Source organism: Salvelinus fontinalis, chromosome 6 (genome assembly GCF_029448725.1).
Source record: "Salvelinus fontinalis isolate EN_2023a chromosome 6, ASM2944872v1, whole genome shotgun sequence".
NCBI lineage: Eukaryota > Metazoa > Chordata > Actinopteri > Salmoniformes > Salmonidae > Salvelinus > Salvelinus fontinalis.
In genome coordinates, this window is record NC_074670.1 from 8,826,524 (window position 1) to 8,846,641 (window position 20,118).

Below are 20,118 nucleotides of genomic sequence, written 5' to 3' on the forward strand. Positions count from 1 at the left end.
TGGAAATTGGAGGGGAGGAAGTGTAGTCTCGGTTTCAGGCAATGTTCTTTCCTAAACTGCACAGTAAATGTAGCTTTTGTATTTGAACAATTATGTCTTGCTTACATGAAAGTAAAATTCCAAATGTTTCCAAAATTGTATCGCGTGTGAGGTGTATTTGCATTTAGACAGCATTTTGTTAGGGTCCGAGTGTCTGGGCATTTTTCTCACAAGGCGAAAGAGGAAGTCCAATGGCTCAATGTAATGCAATGGAATTTGTGTCATGAATAAGGGCTAATCAATAGCATCATGATATAACAAAATGGCTGCTTGCAGCTTCAATTAATTTGCCTTTAGTGAGTGTATGGATATTAGTATTGACATATATTTGGTTGAAATTAATAGTATTTCATGTATTTGAGTATTAATGACCGTGTTAGAAATTCATTGAATTGAATTAATTACGTTTTTAATGTATTTTATGAAAACAACGCAGTTTTAGGGCAACCCTATTTCCTGAAAATTTGCTCCGCCTCTCTTCTTTACATTGATGGAAGCCAATCACAGTGCAGATTTTAAAGCGGAAATGACGCAAAACTTTGTTTTGACCAATGTAATTTGCTGAAAGAGGTAAACGTTTGTCTCCTTCTTGCGGATTAATATGCCTCCAATGTGGAACATGTAGCCCGCGAAGAATTTCTGTGTGTTCTAGTTTATTAGCGTTCTGTCTTCGTATTGGAAAGGGTAAGTATTTAATTGTAATAGTTTATGGTTTTACTTTTAGTTTGTGTGTCACAAATAATATATATTTTTGTGCCGTAAATATACCTAATATGCACGCTAAACGTTACAGTGGAAAGGCATCAATAGCGTAGCCTACACGTTGTGAGTCAGTAGTAACATTACGCCGACGCAGAATGTATTTTACCCAAAATGTGGGGGGGTCTTATCTCTTTGGAATGCGACTATTGCATTACGAGATCATGTCTTCTGCAATACATGTATATAACTTGTTAGACTCACGGAACGAACAGCTGTTTTATTTGAGTCATGCACCTCAAATCTGTCATGCATGTAGAGAACTATTTTTGTCCCCCGCCCCTTTCGTACATTTCCTAGTGGTTGCCAGGGACATTTAGCGAGAAATTATATCACAATGAGCCAGAGAAGAATAATAGATGAAATCAATTATGTATATATATTTAAAAAAATATTTTAATATATATGTTTGTATCTTTAGAAATTCATTTTCATAAGATTATTTAAATCCTGGACAGATTTTCTATATTTCTGAAACCCAAGTCTCTGAGTCACATTGTCATCATTCAATCATTAGGCTTTGTTTTCTTCAATACTGTAGATTACGTCAGGTAGCCGGCAGGTAGCCTAGTGGTTAGAGCGTTGGACTAGTAACCGGAAGGTTGCAAGATCGAATCCCTGAGCTGACAAGGTACAAATCTGTCGTTCTGCCCCTGAACAAGGCAATTAACCCACTGTTCCTAGGCTGTCATTGAAACTTGCCTAGTTAAATAAAGTTTTTTTTTCAAGTACAATATAATAAATGTATGAAATAAATTAACTTTATAGTTTCATACAAGTTACACAAACACGTGACAGTTATAAAACACTGATATTTACTCAAGCAACAATGGCCTTTTTTTAAATGTATGGTGTTCTGACACTGTTCATAGTTCTAGCGATAGATCTACACTCATGAGTGTACACTCACTAGACATTTTAACCATTCAGTGTGTTGTAGTTGTTTCATTAGACATTATTTGATCCGTTCAGCAATATGGATGGCGATTTATTCATGGAGTGTGAGGAGGAGGAGTTGGAGCCATGGCAACAGATGTATGACGACGTGGAGGAGGAGTTGGAATTCATAGAGGACGACAACGGTGAGCATGCCCATTGGCCAACTATTGCCACAGAGACAGACTGGCACACCCTTTTGACTGTCATCTTGGTGACGGACTGATCACTGCGTCCCTTGTCATGGTCTGAACATATATGAATGGTCAATGACCCAGTCATATAGTCTGTTAGCATAAGACACGCGTCAAACTCATTCCACGGAGAGCCGAGTATCTGCAGGTTTTCGTTCCTCCCTTGTACTTGATTGATCAAATCAAATTTTATTTGTCACATGCGCCGAATACAACAGGTGTAGACCTTACAGTGAAATGCTTACTTACAAGTCCTTAACCAACAATGCAGTTTAAAAAAATACCTACAAAATAAAAATTAAGAAAAAAGTAAGAGATAAAAAAACAAATAATTAAAGAGCAGCAGTGAATAACAATAGCGGGGCTATATACAGGGGGTACCGGTACAGAGTCAATGTGCAGGGGCACCGGTGTCGAGGTAACTGAGATAATTATGTACATGCAGGTAGGGTTGTTAAAGTGGCTATGCATAGATAATAACAGAGTAGCAGCGGGGGGTGCAGTAGTCTGGGTAGCCATTTGATTAGCTGTTCAGGAGTCTTATGGCTTGGGGGTAGAAGCTGTTTAGAAGCCTCTTGTACCTAGACTTGGCGCTCCGGTACCGCTTGCTGTGCGGTAGCAGAGAGAACAGTCTATGACTAGGGTGGCTGGAGTATTTGACGATTTTTAGGGCCTCTGACACCGCCTGGTAAATAGATCCTGGATGGCAGGAAGCTTGGCTGGGCGCACTACTCTCTGAAGTGCCTTGCGGTCGGAGGCCAAGCAGCTGCTATACCAGGCAGTGATGCGAAAATGTTGAGGATCAGCGTGGCGGATGTGTTGTTATCTACCCTTACCACCTGGGGCGGCCCGTCAGGAAGTCTAGGATCCAGTTGCAGAGGGAGCTGTTTAGTCCCAGGGTCCTTAGCTTAGGGTTCTTAGCTTAGTGATGAGTTTTGAGGGTACTATGGTGTTGAACGCTGAGCTGTAGTCAATTAATAACATTCTCACATAGGTGTTCCTTTTGTCCAGGTGGGAAAGGGCAGTGTGGGGTGCAATAGAGATTGCATCATCTGTGGATCTGTTGTTGCGGTATGCAAATTGGAGTGGGTTTCTGGGATGATGGTGTTGATGTGAGCCATGACCAACTTTCAAAGCATTTCATGGCTACAGACGTGAGTGCTACGGGTCGGTAGTCATTTTGGCAGGTTACCTTAGTGGTCTTGGGCACAGGGACTATGGTGGTCTGCTTGAAACATGTTGGTATGGGAGAGGTTGAAAATGTCGGTGAAGACACTTGCCAGTTGGTCAGGGCATGCTCGCAGCAGTACACGTCCTGGTAAGCCTTGTGAATGTTGACATGTTTAAAGGTCTTACTCACATCGGCTGCGGAGAGCGTGATCACAGTCTTCCGGAACAGCTGGTGCTCTTATGCATGTTTCAGTGTTATTTGCCTCGAAGCGAGCATAGAAGTGGTTTAGCTCGTCTGGTAGGCTCGTGTCACTGGGCAGCTCTCGGCTGTGCTTCCCTTTGTAGTCTGTAATAGTTTGCAAGCCCTGCCACATTCGACGAGTGTCGGAACAGCCGGTGTAGTACGATTCGATTTGATCGCTGAATTAAGGTCAGTAATTAGTAAGGAACTCCCCTCACCTGGTTGTCTAGGTCTTAATTGAAAGGAAACACCAAAAGCCAGCAGACACTAGTCCCTTCATGGAATGAGTTTGACACCCCTGGCATAGGACTATGCTGTGAATGTAAATAAAATCAAAGTTTATTTGTCCTGTGCATAGGATACAACAAGGGTAAATAGTACAGTGAAATGCTTACCTGCAAGCTTTTCCTCAACTATGGAATATTCAATATATTTTTTTCTAAAATAAATTTTACCCCCCTTTTCTCCCCAATTTTCGTGGTATCCAATTGCTAGTAATTACTATCTTGTCTCATCGCTACAACTCCCGTACGGGCTCGGGAGAGACAAAGGTCGAAAGCCATGTGTCCTCCGAGGCACAACCCAACCAAGCCGCACTGCTTCTTAACACAGCGCGCCTCCAACCCGGAAGCCAGCCGCACCAATGTGTCGGAGGAAACACCGTGCACCTGGCTCCCTTGGTTAGCGCGCACTGTGCCCGGTCCGCCACAGGAGTCGCTGGTGCGCGATGAGACAAGGATATCCCTACCGGCCAAACCCTCCCTAACCCGGACCTCCCGGTCGCGTCCGGTTGCGACAGAGCCTGGGCGCGAACCCAGAGTCTCTGGTGGCGCAGCTAGCGCTGCGATGCAGTGCCCTAGACCACTGCGCCACCCGGGAGGCTGAATATTCAATATCAATGGTAAATTAAGAAATGCAGGTCAGATCAAATAAAAACACAGGAGAATGGACGCTAATTCTCATGTAGTTCAACTGTACCTTGCTGTTTATGCCATTGTGTGTTTCCTGCAGTCTGTGAAGCCTCCTTTTTCTCCTCGACATCCCGAGAGACTCCAATTCCCAGCATACCCTCCCTCACTCCCTCAGCTGCACAGTGTGTCCCGGCAACGGTTTCCAACACAGTCCCGTCCTCCTCTGTCTTGCAGCGCACCAATACAGCACGTGAGTTGATGTTTTGGGGGAATAATGGTGTCTCAAATGCACACTGCCCAAAGGTTAAAATAGATGTCGTTACTTTCAGAAACACAGGAAAAGCTCAGGAATTGATTTTCATTATTTGATTGTACAGGAGTATTTATAAATGTGTTATACACCTCAGAATCAGAAACTAAAGAGAATGCACAAGCTGCTCCTTTTTAAAGTGGCAACACTGATTATAATATACAGTAGGCCTACCCTTAGAGCCGAGGGCTGAAGCAGTTGTAGCAGACATGAGTCCGGCTCATGGTCTCGTGATGAGGTAGCCCCTGCCTACGACTCCAAAATCAGTGTTATTCTCAGCAAAGGGGGAACGTCCTCTTGGTCTAACGGTCAAGACATTGGATGGTCTACCAGGATCCCTTGGTAGACCTGAGTTCAGATCCCGCCCTGGACACTAACCACTAGGTTGTCCCCCTTCCTCTGTGTCCCTCAGCTCCTGTGTCATCATCGGTGTTGCCTCAATTTATGTTCCCCACGGGAGTCCCTGGTATGCCCTCTCTGGTACCATCTGGCATGGTCCAGGGACAACAGCTGATCCAGATTCAAACCCCTACAGGTCTGAGCACCATGCTACTGCCCACAGCTGTTAACCCGGGTGCCGGCCCGGCCAATGCCCAGCAGATCTACTTCACCCAGGTACGGACTGCATCAGTGCTCACGGATCTTCTCTGGCCTGCTTTGGTTCAGCTCAGCAAGGTGGAATGCATTTAAAAATGTTTTTAACTTCATCTCATTACTATATCTCACAGGGTTTCCCGGTCCGTAACGTCAGGCCTGGGCAGAACCCTATGGGGATAGTTCTGAATTTACAGCAAGGTCAGATGATTCGACCCATCACCCTACTCTCTGGTAATTTTATATCTTTCATTTCAGCATCTTTATCCAGTGCTGTTTTCACAGAGCTACAATAGACATACAGGGGTCCCAAACACTCATTTTTGAAAAGTCTCCAGGAAGCAAGTTATTGACAGCAGCCATTTTGGACAACATGGTGTATAGTAACACCATTTTGTTAACAGCCCCCTCTCTCCTATGGTAGGACCCGGAGGGCAGTTCTTTGCTCCGTCTATGGGGATGCCTCAGGTTGTGACCCAGCCTGCACAGATTAGGCCCACTGCTGGCCCCAGTGGTGTTTTACGGCAGGCAGCGCCCAGCACCTTTGCCACTATGCAAATCCCTGCCACCCTTACCATCCGCGGGGCCAGTCAAGCCCCCCTCACCACCACGGCTAGCACCATGGGCACCCGGCCCACTCTACTCAACACTTCTTCACAGCCTCAGTTTTGTAAGTTCTTATTTTATGGGTGGGTCTAAATTCAATGAAGTACAGCTTTTGTATCTATAGTGAAATCTATTGAACATCCCCTGTTTTCCTTTGTGCTATAGTGAAATGGAACCAAGTCCCAGTCGCTCTCCAATCGCAGCTTCTGCAGATTGTCAAGAGCAACAGCCAGGCCAATGTACCCGTGGCCACGCCCCTGACACAGGGCAACACCAAAGGTACAGTAATTACATCCTTATCAGATCTATTGCTCATTGTCATATGCCCTCGCTGGTTCTAAGTGTAACAATGTTGCTGAACAGAACATCAGGCTGATGTTTCTCTGTTCTGTTTGTTTTACAGTTGATCAGGAGGTGAAGATATGCCCCCGATGTGGAGCCCAATTCAAAATGCAAGAAGCACTTCAAGGACATATGTGTGTAAGAAGCTTAATCATATGCACCATAGAACATTCCAGATATTAAACCATGAACATTCACCACTAGTAGTGATGAGCATGATGGCAATTTAAACTGCATTGAATTTCCCCCTCATAGTTCTGCTGTCCAGACCTGGTCAATACTGCTGGGCCTTCCAGCAGCAGTGGCACTCAGAACCCCTTGCCAGAACGGGCTCCCAGCTCCAACCCAGACCCTCCGCCTAAGGTGGTTATGCTAGTGGATGATTTCTACTATGGCCACTTCGCGGGCAAACAGTCCCTGGTCGACAGCCAGCCCACCAAGCTGAACTACTCCTTCAAATGTGTCATCTGCCCCAAGAGGTCCAATAGTAACATTAGGTGAGAATGGGGTCACCTGCTCCACACACACACACACACACACACACACACACACACACACACACACACACACACACACACACACACACACAGTATGTACACATACAGGCTGACCATAAAATAACAACATTTAGGGGCTGAAGTATCAATCAAATGTTTGCATGTGATATATTGCCACAAAAGTATCTGTACCACTTATTCAAGTGTTAGAACTATGCAAATGCATGGTTGCATTTGCATGCAAATGCAAATCTCAATTGATGGAAGGATGTTAACTGTGTGCGTGCTCGGCAGGCTGATGGACCACATGAAGCAGCACCCAGAGATGACTAAATGGGCGGACCAGCTGACCTCCTGCCAGCACTGCTTCCGCCAGTTCTCTAGCAGCGCCCAGCTCCAGTACCATGTGGAGAATGCCCACGGGCTCACTCAGTCTTCCAGTACGCCCTCACATTACCATACTTACATATTCACCTGTTGTTAAATATGCATCCTGTGAGATATATTTTTTAATGATAAAACTAAGTTGCATTTGATGGACGATTTCTGATTGTTTTCTCTATTGACCGTGCAGCTTGTTGTAAGATCTGTGAGTGGGCGTTTGAGAGTGAGCCTGTGTTCCTGCATCACATGAAGAACACCCACAAACCAGGAGAGATGCCCTATATTTGCCAGGTTGGTAACCTTTTACCTCCAGTTAAACAGGATAGATGCAAATGCAAACATTTGATTGATACTTCTTCCCTTCCGGTGCCGACAGAGATGGCCGCCTCGCTTCGCGTTCCTAGGAAACTATGCAGTATTTTTTTTACGTGTTATTTCTTACATTGTTACCCCAGGAAATCTTAGGTTTTATTACATACAGTCAGGAGGAACTATTGGATATAAGAGAAATGTCAACTCACCAACATTACGACCAGGAATACAACTTTCCCGAAGCGGATCCTCTGTTTGGTCCACCACCCAGGACAATGGATCGGATCCCAGCCGGCGACCCAAAACAACGGCGCCGCAGAAGGGGCACACGGAGCGGTCTTCTGGTCAGGCTCCGTAGACGGGCACATCGCGCACCGCTCCCGAGCATACTACTCGCCAATGTCCAGTCTCTTGACAACAAGGTAGACGAAATCCGAGCAAGGGTTGCCTTCCAGAGAGGAAGATGTTTCACGGAAACATGGCTCACTCGGGATACGTCATCAGAGTCGGTACAGCCACCTGGCTTCTTCAAGCATCGCGCCGACAGAAACAAACATCTCTCTGGTAAGAAGAAGGGTGGGGGTGTATGCCTTATGATTAACGAGACGTGGTGTGATCATAACAACATGCAGGAACTCAAGTCCTTTTGTTCACCTGACCTAGAATTCCTTACAATCAAATGCCGACCGCATTCTCTACCAAGACAATTCTCTTCGATCATAATCACAGTCGTGTATATTCCCCCCAAGCAGACACATCGACGGCCCTGAAATAACTTCTTTTGACTCTATGTAAACTGGAAACCACATATCCTGAGGCTGCATTTATTGTAGCTGGGGATTTTAACAAGGCTAATCTGAAAACAAGGCTCCCTATATTTGATCAGCATATCGAATGCGCGCCCCGGGCTGGCAAAACCCTGGATCATTGTTATTCTAACTTCCGCGACGCATATAAAGCCCTCCTTTCGGAAATTCTGACCACAACTCCATTTTGGTGCTCCCAGCCTATAGACAGAAACTAAAACAGGAAGCGCCCGTGCTCAGGTCTGTTCAACGCTGGTGCGACCAATCGGATTCCACGCTTCAAGATTGCTTCGATCACGAGGACTGGATTATGTTCCGCATAGCGTAGGACAATAACATTGATGAATACGCTGATTCGGTGAGCGAGTTTATTAGCAAGTGCATCGGTGATGTTGTACCCACAGCGTCTATTAAAACATTCCCCAACCAGAAACTGTGGATTGATGGCAGCATTCGCGCAAAATTGAAATCAGGGCAAGGTGACCCGGAAACATGACCGAATACAAACGGTGTAGCTATTCCCTCCGCAAGGCAATCAAACAAACTAAGCGTCAGTATAGAGACAAAGTAGAGTTGCAATTCAACGGCTCAGACACGAGGTATGTGGCAGGGTCTACAGTCAATCACGGACTACAAAAGGAAAACCAGCCCCGTCGCGGACTACGATGTCTTGCTTCCAGACAAACTAAACAACTTCTTTGCTCGCTTTGAGGACAATACAGTGCCACTGACATGGCCCGCTACCAAAACCTGCGGGCTCTCCTTCACTGCAGCCAACGTGAGTAAAACATTTAAACGTGTTAACCTTCGCAAGGCTGCCGGCCCAGACGGCATCTCCAGCCGCGTGCTCAGAGCATGCGCAGACCAGCTGGCTGGTGTGTTTACGGACATATTCAATCAATCCTTATCCCAGTCTGCTGTTCCCACATGCTTCAAGAGGGCCACCATTGTTCCTGTTCCCAAGAAAGCGAAGGTAACTGAGCTAAATGACTATCGCCCCGTAGCACTCACTTCCGTCATCATGAAGTGCTTTGAGAGACTAGTCAAGGACCATATCACCTCCACCCTACCTGACACCCTAGACCCACTCCAATTTGCTTACCGCCCCAATAGGTCCACAGACGACGCAATCACACTGCACACTGCCCTAACCCATCTGGACAAGAGGAATACCTATGTAAGAATGCCGTTCATCGACTACAGCTCAGCATTTAACACCATAGTACCCTCCAAACTTGTCATTAAGCTCAAGACCCTGGGTCTCGACCCCGCCCTGTGCAACTGGGTCCTGGACTTCCTGACGGGCCGCCCCCAGGTGGTGAGGGTAGGTAACAACATCTCCACCCCGCTGATCCTCAACACTGGGGCCACACAAGGGTGTGTTCTCAGCCCTCTCCTGTACTCCCTGTTCACCCATGACTGCGTGGCCATGCACGCCTCCAACTCAATCATCAAGTTTGCAGATGACACTACAGTGATAGGCTTGATTAGAGCCCTCGGAGTGTGGTGTCAGGAAAATAACCTCACACTCAATGTCAACAAAACAAAGGAGATGATTGTGGACTTCAGGAAACAGCAGAGGGAGCAGCCCCCTATCCACATCGACGGGACAGTAGTGGAGAAGGTGGAAAGTTTTAAGTTCCTCGGCGTACACATCACGGACAACCTGAAATGGTCCACCCACATAGACAGCGTGGTGAAGAAGGCGCAGCAACGCCTCTTCAACCTCAGGAGGCTGAATACATTCGGCTTGTCAACAAAAACACTCACAAACTTTTACAGATGCACAATCGAGAGCATCCTGTCGGGCTGTATCACCGCCTGGTACGGCAACTGCTCCGCCCACAACCGTAAGGCTCTCCAGAGGGTAGTGAGGTTTGCACAGCGCATCACCGGGGCAAACTACCTGCCCTCCAGGACACCTACACCACCCGATGTCACAGGAAGACCAAAAAGATCATCAAGGACAACAACCACCCGAGCCACTGCCTGTTCACCCCGCTATCATCCAGAAGGCGAGGTCAGTACAGGTGCATCAAAGCGGGGACCGAGAGACTGAAAAACAGCTTCTATCTCAAAGCCATCAGACTGTTAAACAGCCATCACTAACATTGAGTGGCTGCTGCCAACATACGGACTCATCTCTAGCCACTTTAATAATGAAAAATGAATGTAATAAATGTATCACTAGCCACTTTATATAATGTTTACATACCCTACATTACTCACCTCATATGTATATACTGTACTCTATACCATCGACTGTATCTTGCCTATGCCGTTCGGCCATCGCTCATTCATATATTTTTATGTACATATTCTTATTCATTCCTTTACACTTGTGTGTATAAGGTAGTTGTTAGATATTACTGCATGGTCGGAACTAGAAGCACAAGCATTTCGATACACTCGCATTAACATCTGCTAACCATGTGTATGTGACAAATTACATTTGATTTGATTTGAATAAATGCTGGCCACCTTTCCATTTCCTCTCAGAACCACACCTTCCTGAAATCCCATCCCTTCTTCTTTTCAAGGTGTGTCGGTACCGGTCTTCTTTCTTTTCTGATGTGTACAACCACTTCTGTACCAATCATGCAAAGACATGCAACCAGCTGTGTATCTACTGCCTGAAGGTGTTCAAGAGCCCCAACTCCTACCAGCAGCACTACATACGACACCAGGTAGAGGAACAACCCAGGCCCATGTTACGGCATTTAGCAGACGCTCTTTTCCACAGCAATTTACAGGAGTGAGTGCATACATTTTCTCGTACTGGTCCTCCGTGGGAATCAAACCCACAACCTTGGTGTTGCAAGTGCCATGCTCTACCAACTGAGCCACACAGGACCATAAAAAAGTAAGGATCGTTCCCATTTAAAACTGTTGTAAAGAATTTACTTAAAGGAAGGTATTTTCTTAAGGTGCAGAAAAGTATTAATGGCTTGGTTTCCCACACTCATATTATACCTAGTCTTAGATTAAACACCAATCTCAACAGAGAATCTTCATTGTAAGTGTGTATTTAGTCCAGGACTAGGATTAATCTGGGTCTGGGAAACCGGTCCCATATGTTTTATAAAGGCAGTGATACTGCAAAGTAGGTTTGTAAACTCTTGTACAAAGACAAAAAGAGATCACAGTTTCTTCTGCAGTTTATGTATAGCCCTGAAACGCTGAACCTAACTCTTGATTTTTCAGGCCAGTAGAGCGAGTCACTGCAACAAGTGCCGTTTGCAGTTCCTCTCTGCCACGGACAGGATGGAGCACAAAACCCACAGCCACAGGACCTTCCGCAAACCCAAGCAGCTGGAGGGGCTCCAACCTGGGACTAAAGTGAGTTGATGAACAGCTTCATTTCACTGATTAGACCTTCTCTTAATTGTGCCACAAAGTGGCGTCATCCACAGAGAAATCTCTTGCCACTTTATCTACACTCTTAGTAGAAAAGGTGCTTTCAAGAACCTAAAAGGATTCTTCTGCTGTTCCCACAGGAGAACCTTTGAAGAACCCTTTTTGGTTCCATGTAGAATCCTTACAGAGGGTTGAACATGGAACCCAAAATAAGGGTTCAACATGGAACCCGAAAGGGTTCTCCTATAGGGATAGCTGAAAACCCCTTTTGGAACCCTTTTTTCTAAGAGTGTAGAGATTCAGACAATTCACTTGTTGGACAGGACAACGGTTAACCAAAAAGAAATGCATGTCCTAGATCAAGAAGGAGTTCTATTAGTTTCGGTATAGTATTCATAAGTAAAATGGGGTTAAACACTGTGTTGTATTTTTGTCTGTGTACTTAGGTGACCATCAGGGCATATTCCCACCACAAGGGACAGTTGCCCAAGAATGTACCTATGGACTATAAGACGACAGGCCCCACTCCTCAGGCGGGCCAGACCTACACCAACATACAACATAAACTGCAACATCAGTCCAAACCACCTCCACAAACAACCAAAACCACCATGAGGAAATCCATCAAGCAGTTGGACCTGCTCACCAAGTTTCAGAAACGGAGGTGAATAATAGTCATATTGTTGTGCATGGAGCAACTACAAATCCCAGGAGGTCTTCTATCATTCATCTCAGACTTAGTTTTTGATTGAGAAGTGTGACAGTAGCGCTAGCTTACCCTCTGAGAGCATGTGTAAACATAATCATCATTTGATGGGTGTTTGTAATTGTTATTTTTCACACATGTACAAGTGTGTATTAATACGTGTGTGTGTGAATTGGAAATCCGTTTTTTTGTTGCATATCCCAACTCTCCCTGAGACACCCTTGGAGGCCAGAGTGATGTATAAACGCATATAGAGTGTCTGAAGTGTCTGACCTCTGTGTGACCTCTACAGTGTGTCTCTAGTCAAGCAGCGGTGCATGGAGTGCAGCTCAGACGTACCCAGCTTCCCCGACCACTACCCCACCTTCGTCCACTGTGCCGTGTGCCCCTACAGCACCTGCTGCTCGCGCTCCTACGCAGACCACATGATTACGTGAGTCAAGCTTCAATATAGATCATGTTTTATTAGTCAAACAAACAATGGTTCATTCATTGATCACAGATGACTTGGTCAGTTTGATAGTGTTCATTTGTCTTGTTGCAGAAATCATGCACCACGTATGAAAACCAACCGGGTCCCCCTGCACAAGCGGCCACCCCCTTGGTAATGGACACTTTTTCCTCTGTGTTGTGTTTGTAATATTTTTTGCCTTGCCAGTTACTAGGGACACGCTCCAACCTTCTCTCCCTCTGTTCCACACAGCTATTTGAAGCTGCGGTGTGAGGTCTGTGACTTCAGCTCTCAGACAGGTGACCTTATGGCCAAGCACCTGGCCCAGGACCCAAGTCACGGCTCCAGCACCTGTACACCAAACGGTAGGTGTCTTCAAGCTCCCCACAGAACTCCAAACAGATAGCCTTTGCATGTCAGTTTTACCATGGAAGGAGAGAGATGCTTTATATTTGCAGTTTAGAAAATGTTTTGAAATTGCCAGCACAATTTATAAAGTGAATACTACTAAGTACAATGCATAAGCATTTAGACATTAACATTTATACACCATTAATGTTATTCATTAAACGTACTATAACGTGTAACCAGGATGGCAACACCCTAACAAAATGTATCTATTCATGGTGACATTTTGTGCAAAATGCCAGCAAAAGAGCCCCATGATTTGACAAAGATAACTAGTTGTGGTGGGTTACTGTCGTTGTATTTTTCAGTTTGCTTTGTTGTTTAACTTGGCATGATGCCAAATGTTTTATTGCACAAGGTGTTGAACTTATCTCCCCTTGTGAACACTGAAAGACATGGTAGGATTCACACCAGATGTTGTACAGTGAGAGACATGGTTCACACCAGATATTGTACAGTGAGAGACATGGTACACACCAGATATTGTACAGTGAGAGACATGGTACACACCAGATATTGTACAGTGAGAGACATGGTACACACCAGATATTGTACAGTGAGAGACATGGTACACACCAGATATTGTACAGTGAGAGACATGGTACACACCAGATATTGTACAGTGAGAGACATGGTACACACCAGATATTGTACAGTGAGAGACATGGTACACACCAGATATTGTAGAGTGCCCATAAAATCCCCTCATATAGGACACCAGAGGGGGCCTTCAATCATAAATATTTGTACATCTATATTGGTTAGAACAAGGCCTTATGTTCTGGTCATGCGGTCGCAATAAAGCTATTGGCCCTACCTAATGTAAATCTATTTTTACAAACACAAAAAAGAAATGAAATGGTGAGCGAGTATTGTGTGTGTGTGTCCAGAAAGTAATGTGGCAAAAGATGAACCATACACTATTATTCACAACCACACACAACAGGTGTGTGTTACCACACATACCCCTTCTCTTCGTTAATGAGGTAAAAGACCACTACATGGCTGCATCCCATGTTGCTAGTTCACCACTATAGCCGGGATCATCAACTAGATTCAGCCACGTGACCATTTGAGTTTTTCTTGAGGGGAGGGTCAGGGGGCCAAAACATAATTACAAATAATTTGTCGACTGCAAATTGACCTCAAAGCTCAAACGGATATAATATTTGACTAAAACATAATTTCAAACCTTGCTTACATTTGTATACTATCACATATCTCTCTATTATGCGTGGGAATACGTTGGAACAGAAAATGTAAATCACTTGGCGCTGATTTGCTGGTGTGTTTACAGTCTCATGTCCAACAAAGAGGCCTGCGGGCTGCCACTTGTGGGACCCTGCATTACAGGAACTGACAGATTGTTGTACATCAAGACACACTCCAAAGCATGTTTTGTGCCAAAGTAAATAGTAAAATGTGTGGAGTCTAAAAATGACCCAAGTGCAGAGGAGGAATGTCTTACCAAGGAGACAGTCTGCATACCAATCTGTTTTCCTCTGCCGTTTATGTTGTCTTCAGACTACTGGCCAGCTGAGAAGGGCTTATATTTTTCCCTGTTCTCTTTCTATCCACATGGTGTTGTAAAAGTGGACTTGCGCTGACATAATAAATGGCCCAGGGTGTTTCTAAAAGAAAAGTTGTGTCAACTTGGCTCTGTGGAGCAGAAGACTAACTGTTGTTCCTGTGATCCCCTTCCTTCCCCTTCCCCACAGAGTCTCTGGAGTCGGACATTGAGTTCTGCCAAGAGGAGGAGGACGACAAATCCGGGGGGGATGTGGAAGTGGGGAGGTCTGAATGGGCGTTAATGGAGAACTGGAGAGAACCTCTGCTGAGAGGCATCGACTCCGCAACCATCCTCGACTTCACAGAGAGCTGCGGTCCTCGCCAGTCCTTAAACAAAAACAGCGATGCTGTCGACTACTTCAACATGCTCTTCCCGTACTCGCTCATGGAGCTCATCGCCAACGAGACCAACGCCAAGGCCAAGACTTGTCAGTTTCTTGGGCAGCGTGACCCGGACTGGGTCCCTGTCGCCGCTCACGAGATCAAGGGCTTCATAGGTCTCAGTATCCTCATGGGCCTTCAGAGCCTCCCAGAGCCTGCCAACTACTGGTCCTGGCAGCACTACGACAACTGCCACACCTTCTTCAGGGCCATGTCCATCAAGCGCTTCCAGCAGATCTCCAACAACATCTGGATGGGTAGTCTGCTCACCTCCATGGAGGAGGAGGAGGGGGAGGGCAGTGGCAGCGACAGGCTGCGTCTCTTCAGACCTATGCTGAGCATCCTTGGCGACTCCATGTGGGAAGCCTACCAACCCAACCGATGCCTGGCCATCGACCGGGCCCTGCTGCCCAGCCTGGAGACGGAGGCCGGCCAAGCCAAAGGGAACCCCAAGGCCCAACCAGGGGTGTGGCTGCTGTGTGACTCCAAGTCGGGCTACTGCCACCGACTGCTCATCCACATGGGGAGGGAGAAGGAGAAGGAGCTGGGGTTCAGTGTAGTTCCCCCCTTAGTTAAGGGACTCCAGCAGAAACACCACCAGCTCTTCCTGGGTAGCTCACTGGCCTCTGCCCCTCTCATGCAGAAGCTCTTGGACAAGGGCATTTACGCCTCCAGCTCCTTTCCTCCACCAAGCCCCATCCTCCCCAGGGAGCTGTGGGAGCAGGGTCAGCTGGAGAAGCCTGGGGACTTCCTGCAGAGGCAGTTGGGTCCCCTGCTGGCCACCCGCTGGAAAGACACCAAGGAGATGGGCTGCCTGTCCACCAACGCCGGGCCGGGGCAGCCAGACACAGTGTGGAGGAAGTCTCAAACCAAAGTGGGTGAACTCAGCCCCATCGAGCGGCCCTTAGCCTTCCGACTTCTGCAAGAGAATATGCGAGGAGTGGACATCTGCAAACAGCTGCTTGCCTGCAACCCTCTAGGAGGGCTGCCACTAGACAAGCACTGGCGCAGTCTCTTCTGGTTCCTGGTCAACCTGAGCATAGTCAATGCCTTCATAGTGCTGCGGGAGAGCCGCAAAGAGAACCCACCATCATGGGTGCAGGGCGGACTCTTTACCCAGGCAAACTTTCGCAAGCGCTTAGGGCACCAGCTAGCCAAGTGTGCAGAGAGACAAGCACGCATCCACTCTGAGAATAAGGAGGGACTAGCGAGTGTGCGAGAGGTTGCCCTGCAAGGCAATCCAAATAAACTAAGGCACAGATTGGTTAAACTCACCGCCAAGACCAAGAGATGCAAGAATTGCAATCTGAAGAACCTGCGCCATGAGAGCGTGTTTGGATGCATCGTTTGCAAAGCCAACCTGTGCAAGCAGCCCAGCTGCTTCTGGGAGTATCATGGCTTCTCACCCCACCACTCAGGTCAATCATTTATTTGATGCTTTGTAGATGCACACACAATAATATCATCTCTTGTGATACCAAAACACATACAGTATATAATCAGTCCCAAGACTAGCTTCATATCTATGAGTATACAAGCGTCAAAAACATTGTCTGTGACTGCTTGACAGGGAAACTGTGAAGGTGAAGGATGATATTAATAATACATTATGATAGGGAAAACAAAGTCTACGTAGTTCAACCTGAAACAGAAATGTTTATGTTGTAACACTTACATTTAGCTGCGTGCTCTTTCTCTTCTAATCTAAATCTCTTATCCTCTTTTTTTTTTTTGACAGGCTCCCCTAATGTTGGATTCATCATGGAGAACATGAGGTACTTTACGAGACACTCCAGCCATTTCACCCTGGTTTCACAAGATTTACTCCCCCAAAAATATTGTGATTAATTGAGATGTTTTATCTGTCATGCCTCAAATACCACTCCTCTTTATTTCCTGCTTTGTCTTTCTGCAGAAACAACACTGGGGCAGACCGCTTTGACGACAGCAGCGAGTGGGGTCCCTTAGGGCCAGAGAGTGACCTGGACGAGGCAATGGCCCCAGTGGAGGACATGGGCTCAGACACAGACAATGAAGAAATGGAGGTTGAAGGTCTTGGCAAGGATGTTGATGAAATTGTTCATGAACGGGAGTCTAAACAGCAGCCTGCCACATCTGATCCTTCCCTCACCCCTCCGACAGTACGCCTGGTGGTAAAAGAACGAGAGGACACCCTCTCTGTGCGTTTGCTGAGGATAGTGCTGTTCGCTCTGTGCTGCGGGGAACGTCAAGCCGCCAAGCAGCTATCCACCCAGTCCAATCTCATCCGGGCCTGGCTGAAGGATAAGGAGAAGCAGCTGGAGCGTGATGGCCGGGGACCTGGCAGGGGAGAGGCGGTGGAGCGCATGGTGGAGTGGGTCATGGCCCAGCGAGAGCAGCAGCTGCCGCTCAACGAGAAGAACCTTTTTCAGAGGGCTTCTGAGATCCACAGCCAGGACGGTCACAGCAGCGCCTTCCGCATCTCTTACGACTGGGCTGTGAGCTTCATGCTGCAGCATAGCCTTGGCTGGCAGGCTGTTGGGCGGACTGCCACGGTCAGCTGCCGCTTGCCACGCTCCATGGAGGACAACGCTAACTCCTTCACCAAGTTTACCCGCAAGCACATCCAGGCCCACAATCTGCCCCACACAGGCATAGCTGCCATGGACGAGCTGTCTGTCTTTGTAGACATTGAGGCGCTTGCGGATCCAGCCAAAGTGGACAAAGAAGAGGCTCTCCAGCTGGTGGGAACCAGGGAACCTCTGGTTACCATCTATCTGTCAGCGCTGGCCGATGGCACCATGCTACGCACCCTGGTCCTAATCAAGGGGCAGCTCCCCAAGATGCAGGGCACAGGCCTCCCCAACTCTGTCCTGCTGGAGGCCAAGGTAGAGGGATTCACCAGGGACGAGGAGTTGGCGCTGTGGGAGTCTCAGGTGTGGCGCCAACACATGCTGGACCAGAACAGGAGTACCAAAGGCATGCTGATCCTGGACGGCCACCGTGGACACGTGTCTAAGGACTTCCTGACCACCCTTGGTGCCACTGGCACCCTGCCGGCCGTGGTCCCCGCTGGCTGCACCTGCCGCCTCCAGCCGCTGGAGATGTGCCTGCGGCCCGTGCTGCAGAGTTTCTTGCTGGCCCGCTGGGCCCGGCTGGCTGCCGAGGGTGGGGCAGCAGGGGCCACACACAAAGACCTAGTGCAGCTGCTAGTGGCCTGGCTAGTGGAGGCCTTGTCCTACCTAGAGGAACAGCCTGATCTGCTGCGACAGTCCTTCCACCTTACTGACTTGGTCCCTGGGCAGCGGGACCAGGAAATGATCAAGACTCTGGCAGAGACCCAGTCAGAGCTGATGAGTACTCTCAGAGAGGCCCTGCTAGGTCCTGAGGTTCTGGAGCCAGAGTCACCAGCAGAGCTCGAGCAGGAAGACAGCAGGGGTACAGAGGACATGAAGGCTGGAGAAGAGAGGGTAGATGAGGAGCAAGAGGCTGGAGAAGAGAGGGTAGATAAGGAGCAAGAGGTTAAAGAAGGTAAGGTAGCTGAAGAGCAGGAAAGTGAAGAAGGAACTTTAGATGAGAATCACAAGGCAGCTATAGAAATGGACACAACAAAGGATAACATCTTGGAAAAGGGAGAAGAAGAGATGGAGCCGCTGTCAGAGAGCCAGGAGACGGGAGGGTCCCATGAGGAGGTCTCCCCCTCTTAGTCCTTCCCTTTCCAAACTCTGAGTTGAATACTGCTCTTCGGTCCTACTCAAGAACATCTGCCGTGTTGCCTTAGGCCACACAGCCTGTGGGTCTTCCCTGCAAATGGCCACAGAAGATTACAGTGCATACTGTTAAAGTACAATTGGTCAACCTTTTAACCTTTTTTTATGTCATCAGTGTGGGGAAACTGAGTGGGGATCCCTTGTTGGACTTGACAGGTTCTATGTTTTGCTTTAATGAACACTATGACGCACAACAGACTGGATCCAAACTCCATCAACCGTAAGGCATGTTCTTGTGGTGGTAGAAATAAATTCTAAACAGATCATCAACTGAACACAAAACATTTAAAGGTGCTATACTGTACATTAATGCATTCTTAATTCAGTTTGAGAATATTTACTATGCATTGTTTAGTCTTTTCTAAAAGTGCAATGCCTTTTTGACAGATTGGTGTTGGTTTACAAATTTTCCCACAACTTTTGCTTCCTTAACCCTTATTGCACTCAAATGACTTTACATACATTCTTTCCTTACCTTGAAAGTAGACGAATCTATGGGCTAGAGAGACTCAGCCATATTGCTAGAAGGCTAGTGATGACTAGGCCTACAGCTATATAGAGTATTCTATTTATCTTAAGGACTTATAAACAAATGTGATTTGGGTGAACTACCACGTTCTCTTGCCTGTGTCTGTCAATAGATTGTAGTGCTGAGGAAGGATGGACAAGCTTGAGAAATGGTGGGAATGTTGAATTCCTTATGGAGTTACATAATATCTAATGCATTTTGCAGATGTCCAATATGTTCTTTAACAATTATCTGAACTGTACCTCATTTGTCACAGTCATGGACACACAGAGATTAAATTAAATTCATCATTTCTTTTCTGATTTGTCTTTGGTCTGCTCAATACTTCCAAAGAGACATGGGGGATATTGGAATCGTGACAACCTCAGTCCTGAAGATTGTGAATCTCTTGTATGAAAAACATTTTCTACACAATCTGGGATATTTCCTGCAGCTCATTGGCCATTTTGATTAATGACATAGCCTACGCTTACAATTCTTGATAAAATAATACTTAAATGTTTTATGGGTTTGTACAATTATCTACTATCATATCATACGGCCTAATTCAAAATATAAGGTTGTAATACTCTACTGTTTATGTTTTTGATGTCATTTGAGTCTGTAATGTATATCTTAAAAATATGATTAAAAAAGCAGAGTCAATCTTATGGACTAAGTCCTTACATTCATAGCTGCGTCTCATTTGAAATAGTTTTTTTGTTGTCTGGACTGAAACACACTATTGTTAAAACTCCAGATTGTGGCTTTAACCTCACATATCGAGTTATGTTATGAGTTATGCAAGAGATGACCCCTTGACACAGTTTAAGTAGGAAGGTAGCACGAGTTTAATAGACCGTATATCTAGTCAGTATGGACCATAGG

General features: G+C 46.6%; 1 protein-coding gene across 2 annotated transcripts; it reads left to right on the forward strand.

The window, feature by feature from the left end:
• Nucleotides 1-582: 582 nt before the first annotated feature.
• pogzb (pogo transposable element derived with ZNF domain b) lies at nucleotides 583-19,922 on the forward strand. 2 transcript variants are annotated; one of them, XM_055924729.1, is made up of 20 exons: nucleotides 583-723; nucleotides 1,771-1,880; nucleotides 4,351-4,500; nucleotides 4,973-5,175; nucleotides 5,289-5,388; nucleotides 5,579-5,824; nucleotides 5,926-6,039; nucleotides 6,164-6,240; nucleotides 6,358-6,599; nucleotides 6,894-7,039; nucleotides 7,174-7,274; nucleotides 10,642-10,788; nucleotides 11,306-11,440; nucleotides 11,905-12,122; nucleotides 12,457-12,597; nucleotides 12,709-12,768; nucleotides 12,868-12,980; nucleotides 14,742-16,391; nucleotides 16,712-16,748; nucleotides 16,889-19,922. In XM_055924729.1, exons 2-20 carry the CDS (start codon nucleotides 1,775-1,777, stop codon nucleotides 18,657-18,659), a joined length of 5,757 nt encoding a protein of 1,918 aa, XP_055780704.1. In that variant the 5' UTR covers nucleotides 583-723; nucleotides 1,771-1,774; the 3' UTR covers nucleotides 18,660-19,922. The 2 variants fall into 2 exon arrangements, with proteins under 2 accessions (XP_055780704.1, XP_055780705.1); XM_055924730.1 differs by lacking the exons at nucleotides 583-723; nucleotides 1,771-1,880; nucleotides 4,351-4,500; ... (1 more) ...; nucleotides 5,289-5,388; nucleotides 5,579-5,824 and having other exon boundaries at nucleotides 5,949-6,039; nucleotides 6,164-6,236.
• The last annotated feature ends 196 nt before the right edge of the window (nucleotides 19,923-20,118 follow it).

Coding starts and splice junctions, on each gene's coding strand:
- pogzb (XM_055924729.1), top strand. CDS start 1,775: ATGGATGGCGATTTATTCATGGAGTGTGAGGAGGAGGAGTTGGAGCCA. Junction 4,501..4,972: donor GCAGCGCACCAATACAGCAC/GTGAGTTGATGT, acceptor TGTGTCCCTCAG/CTCCTGTGTCATCATCGGTG. Junction 5,176..5,288: donor AGCAGATCTACTTCACCCAG/GTACGGACTGCA, acceptor TATATCTCACAG/GGTTTCCCGGTCCGTAACGT.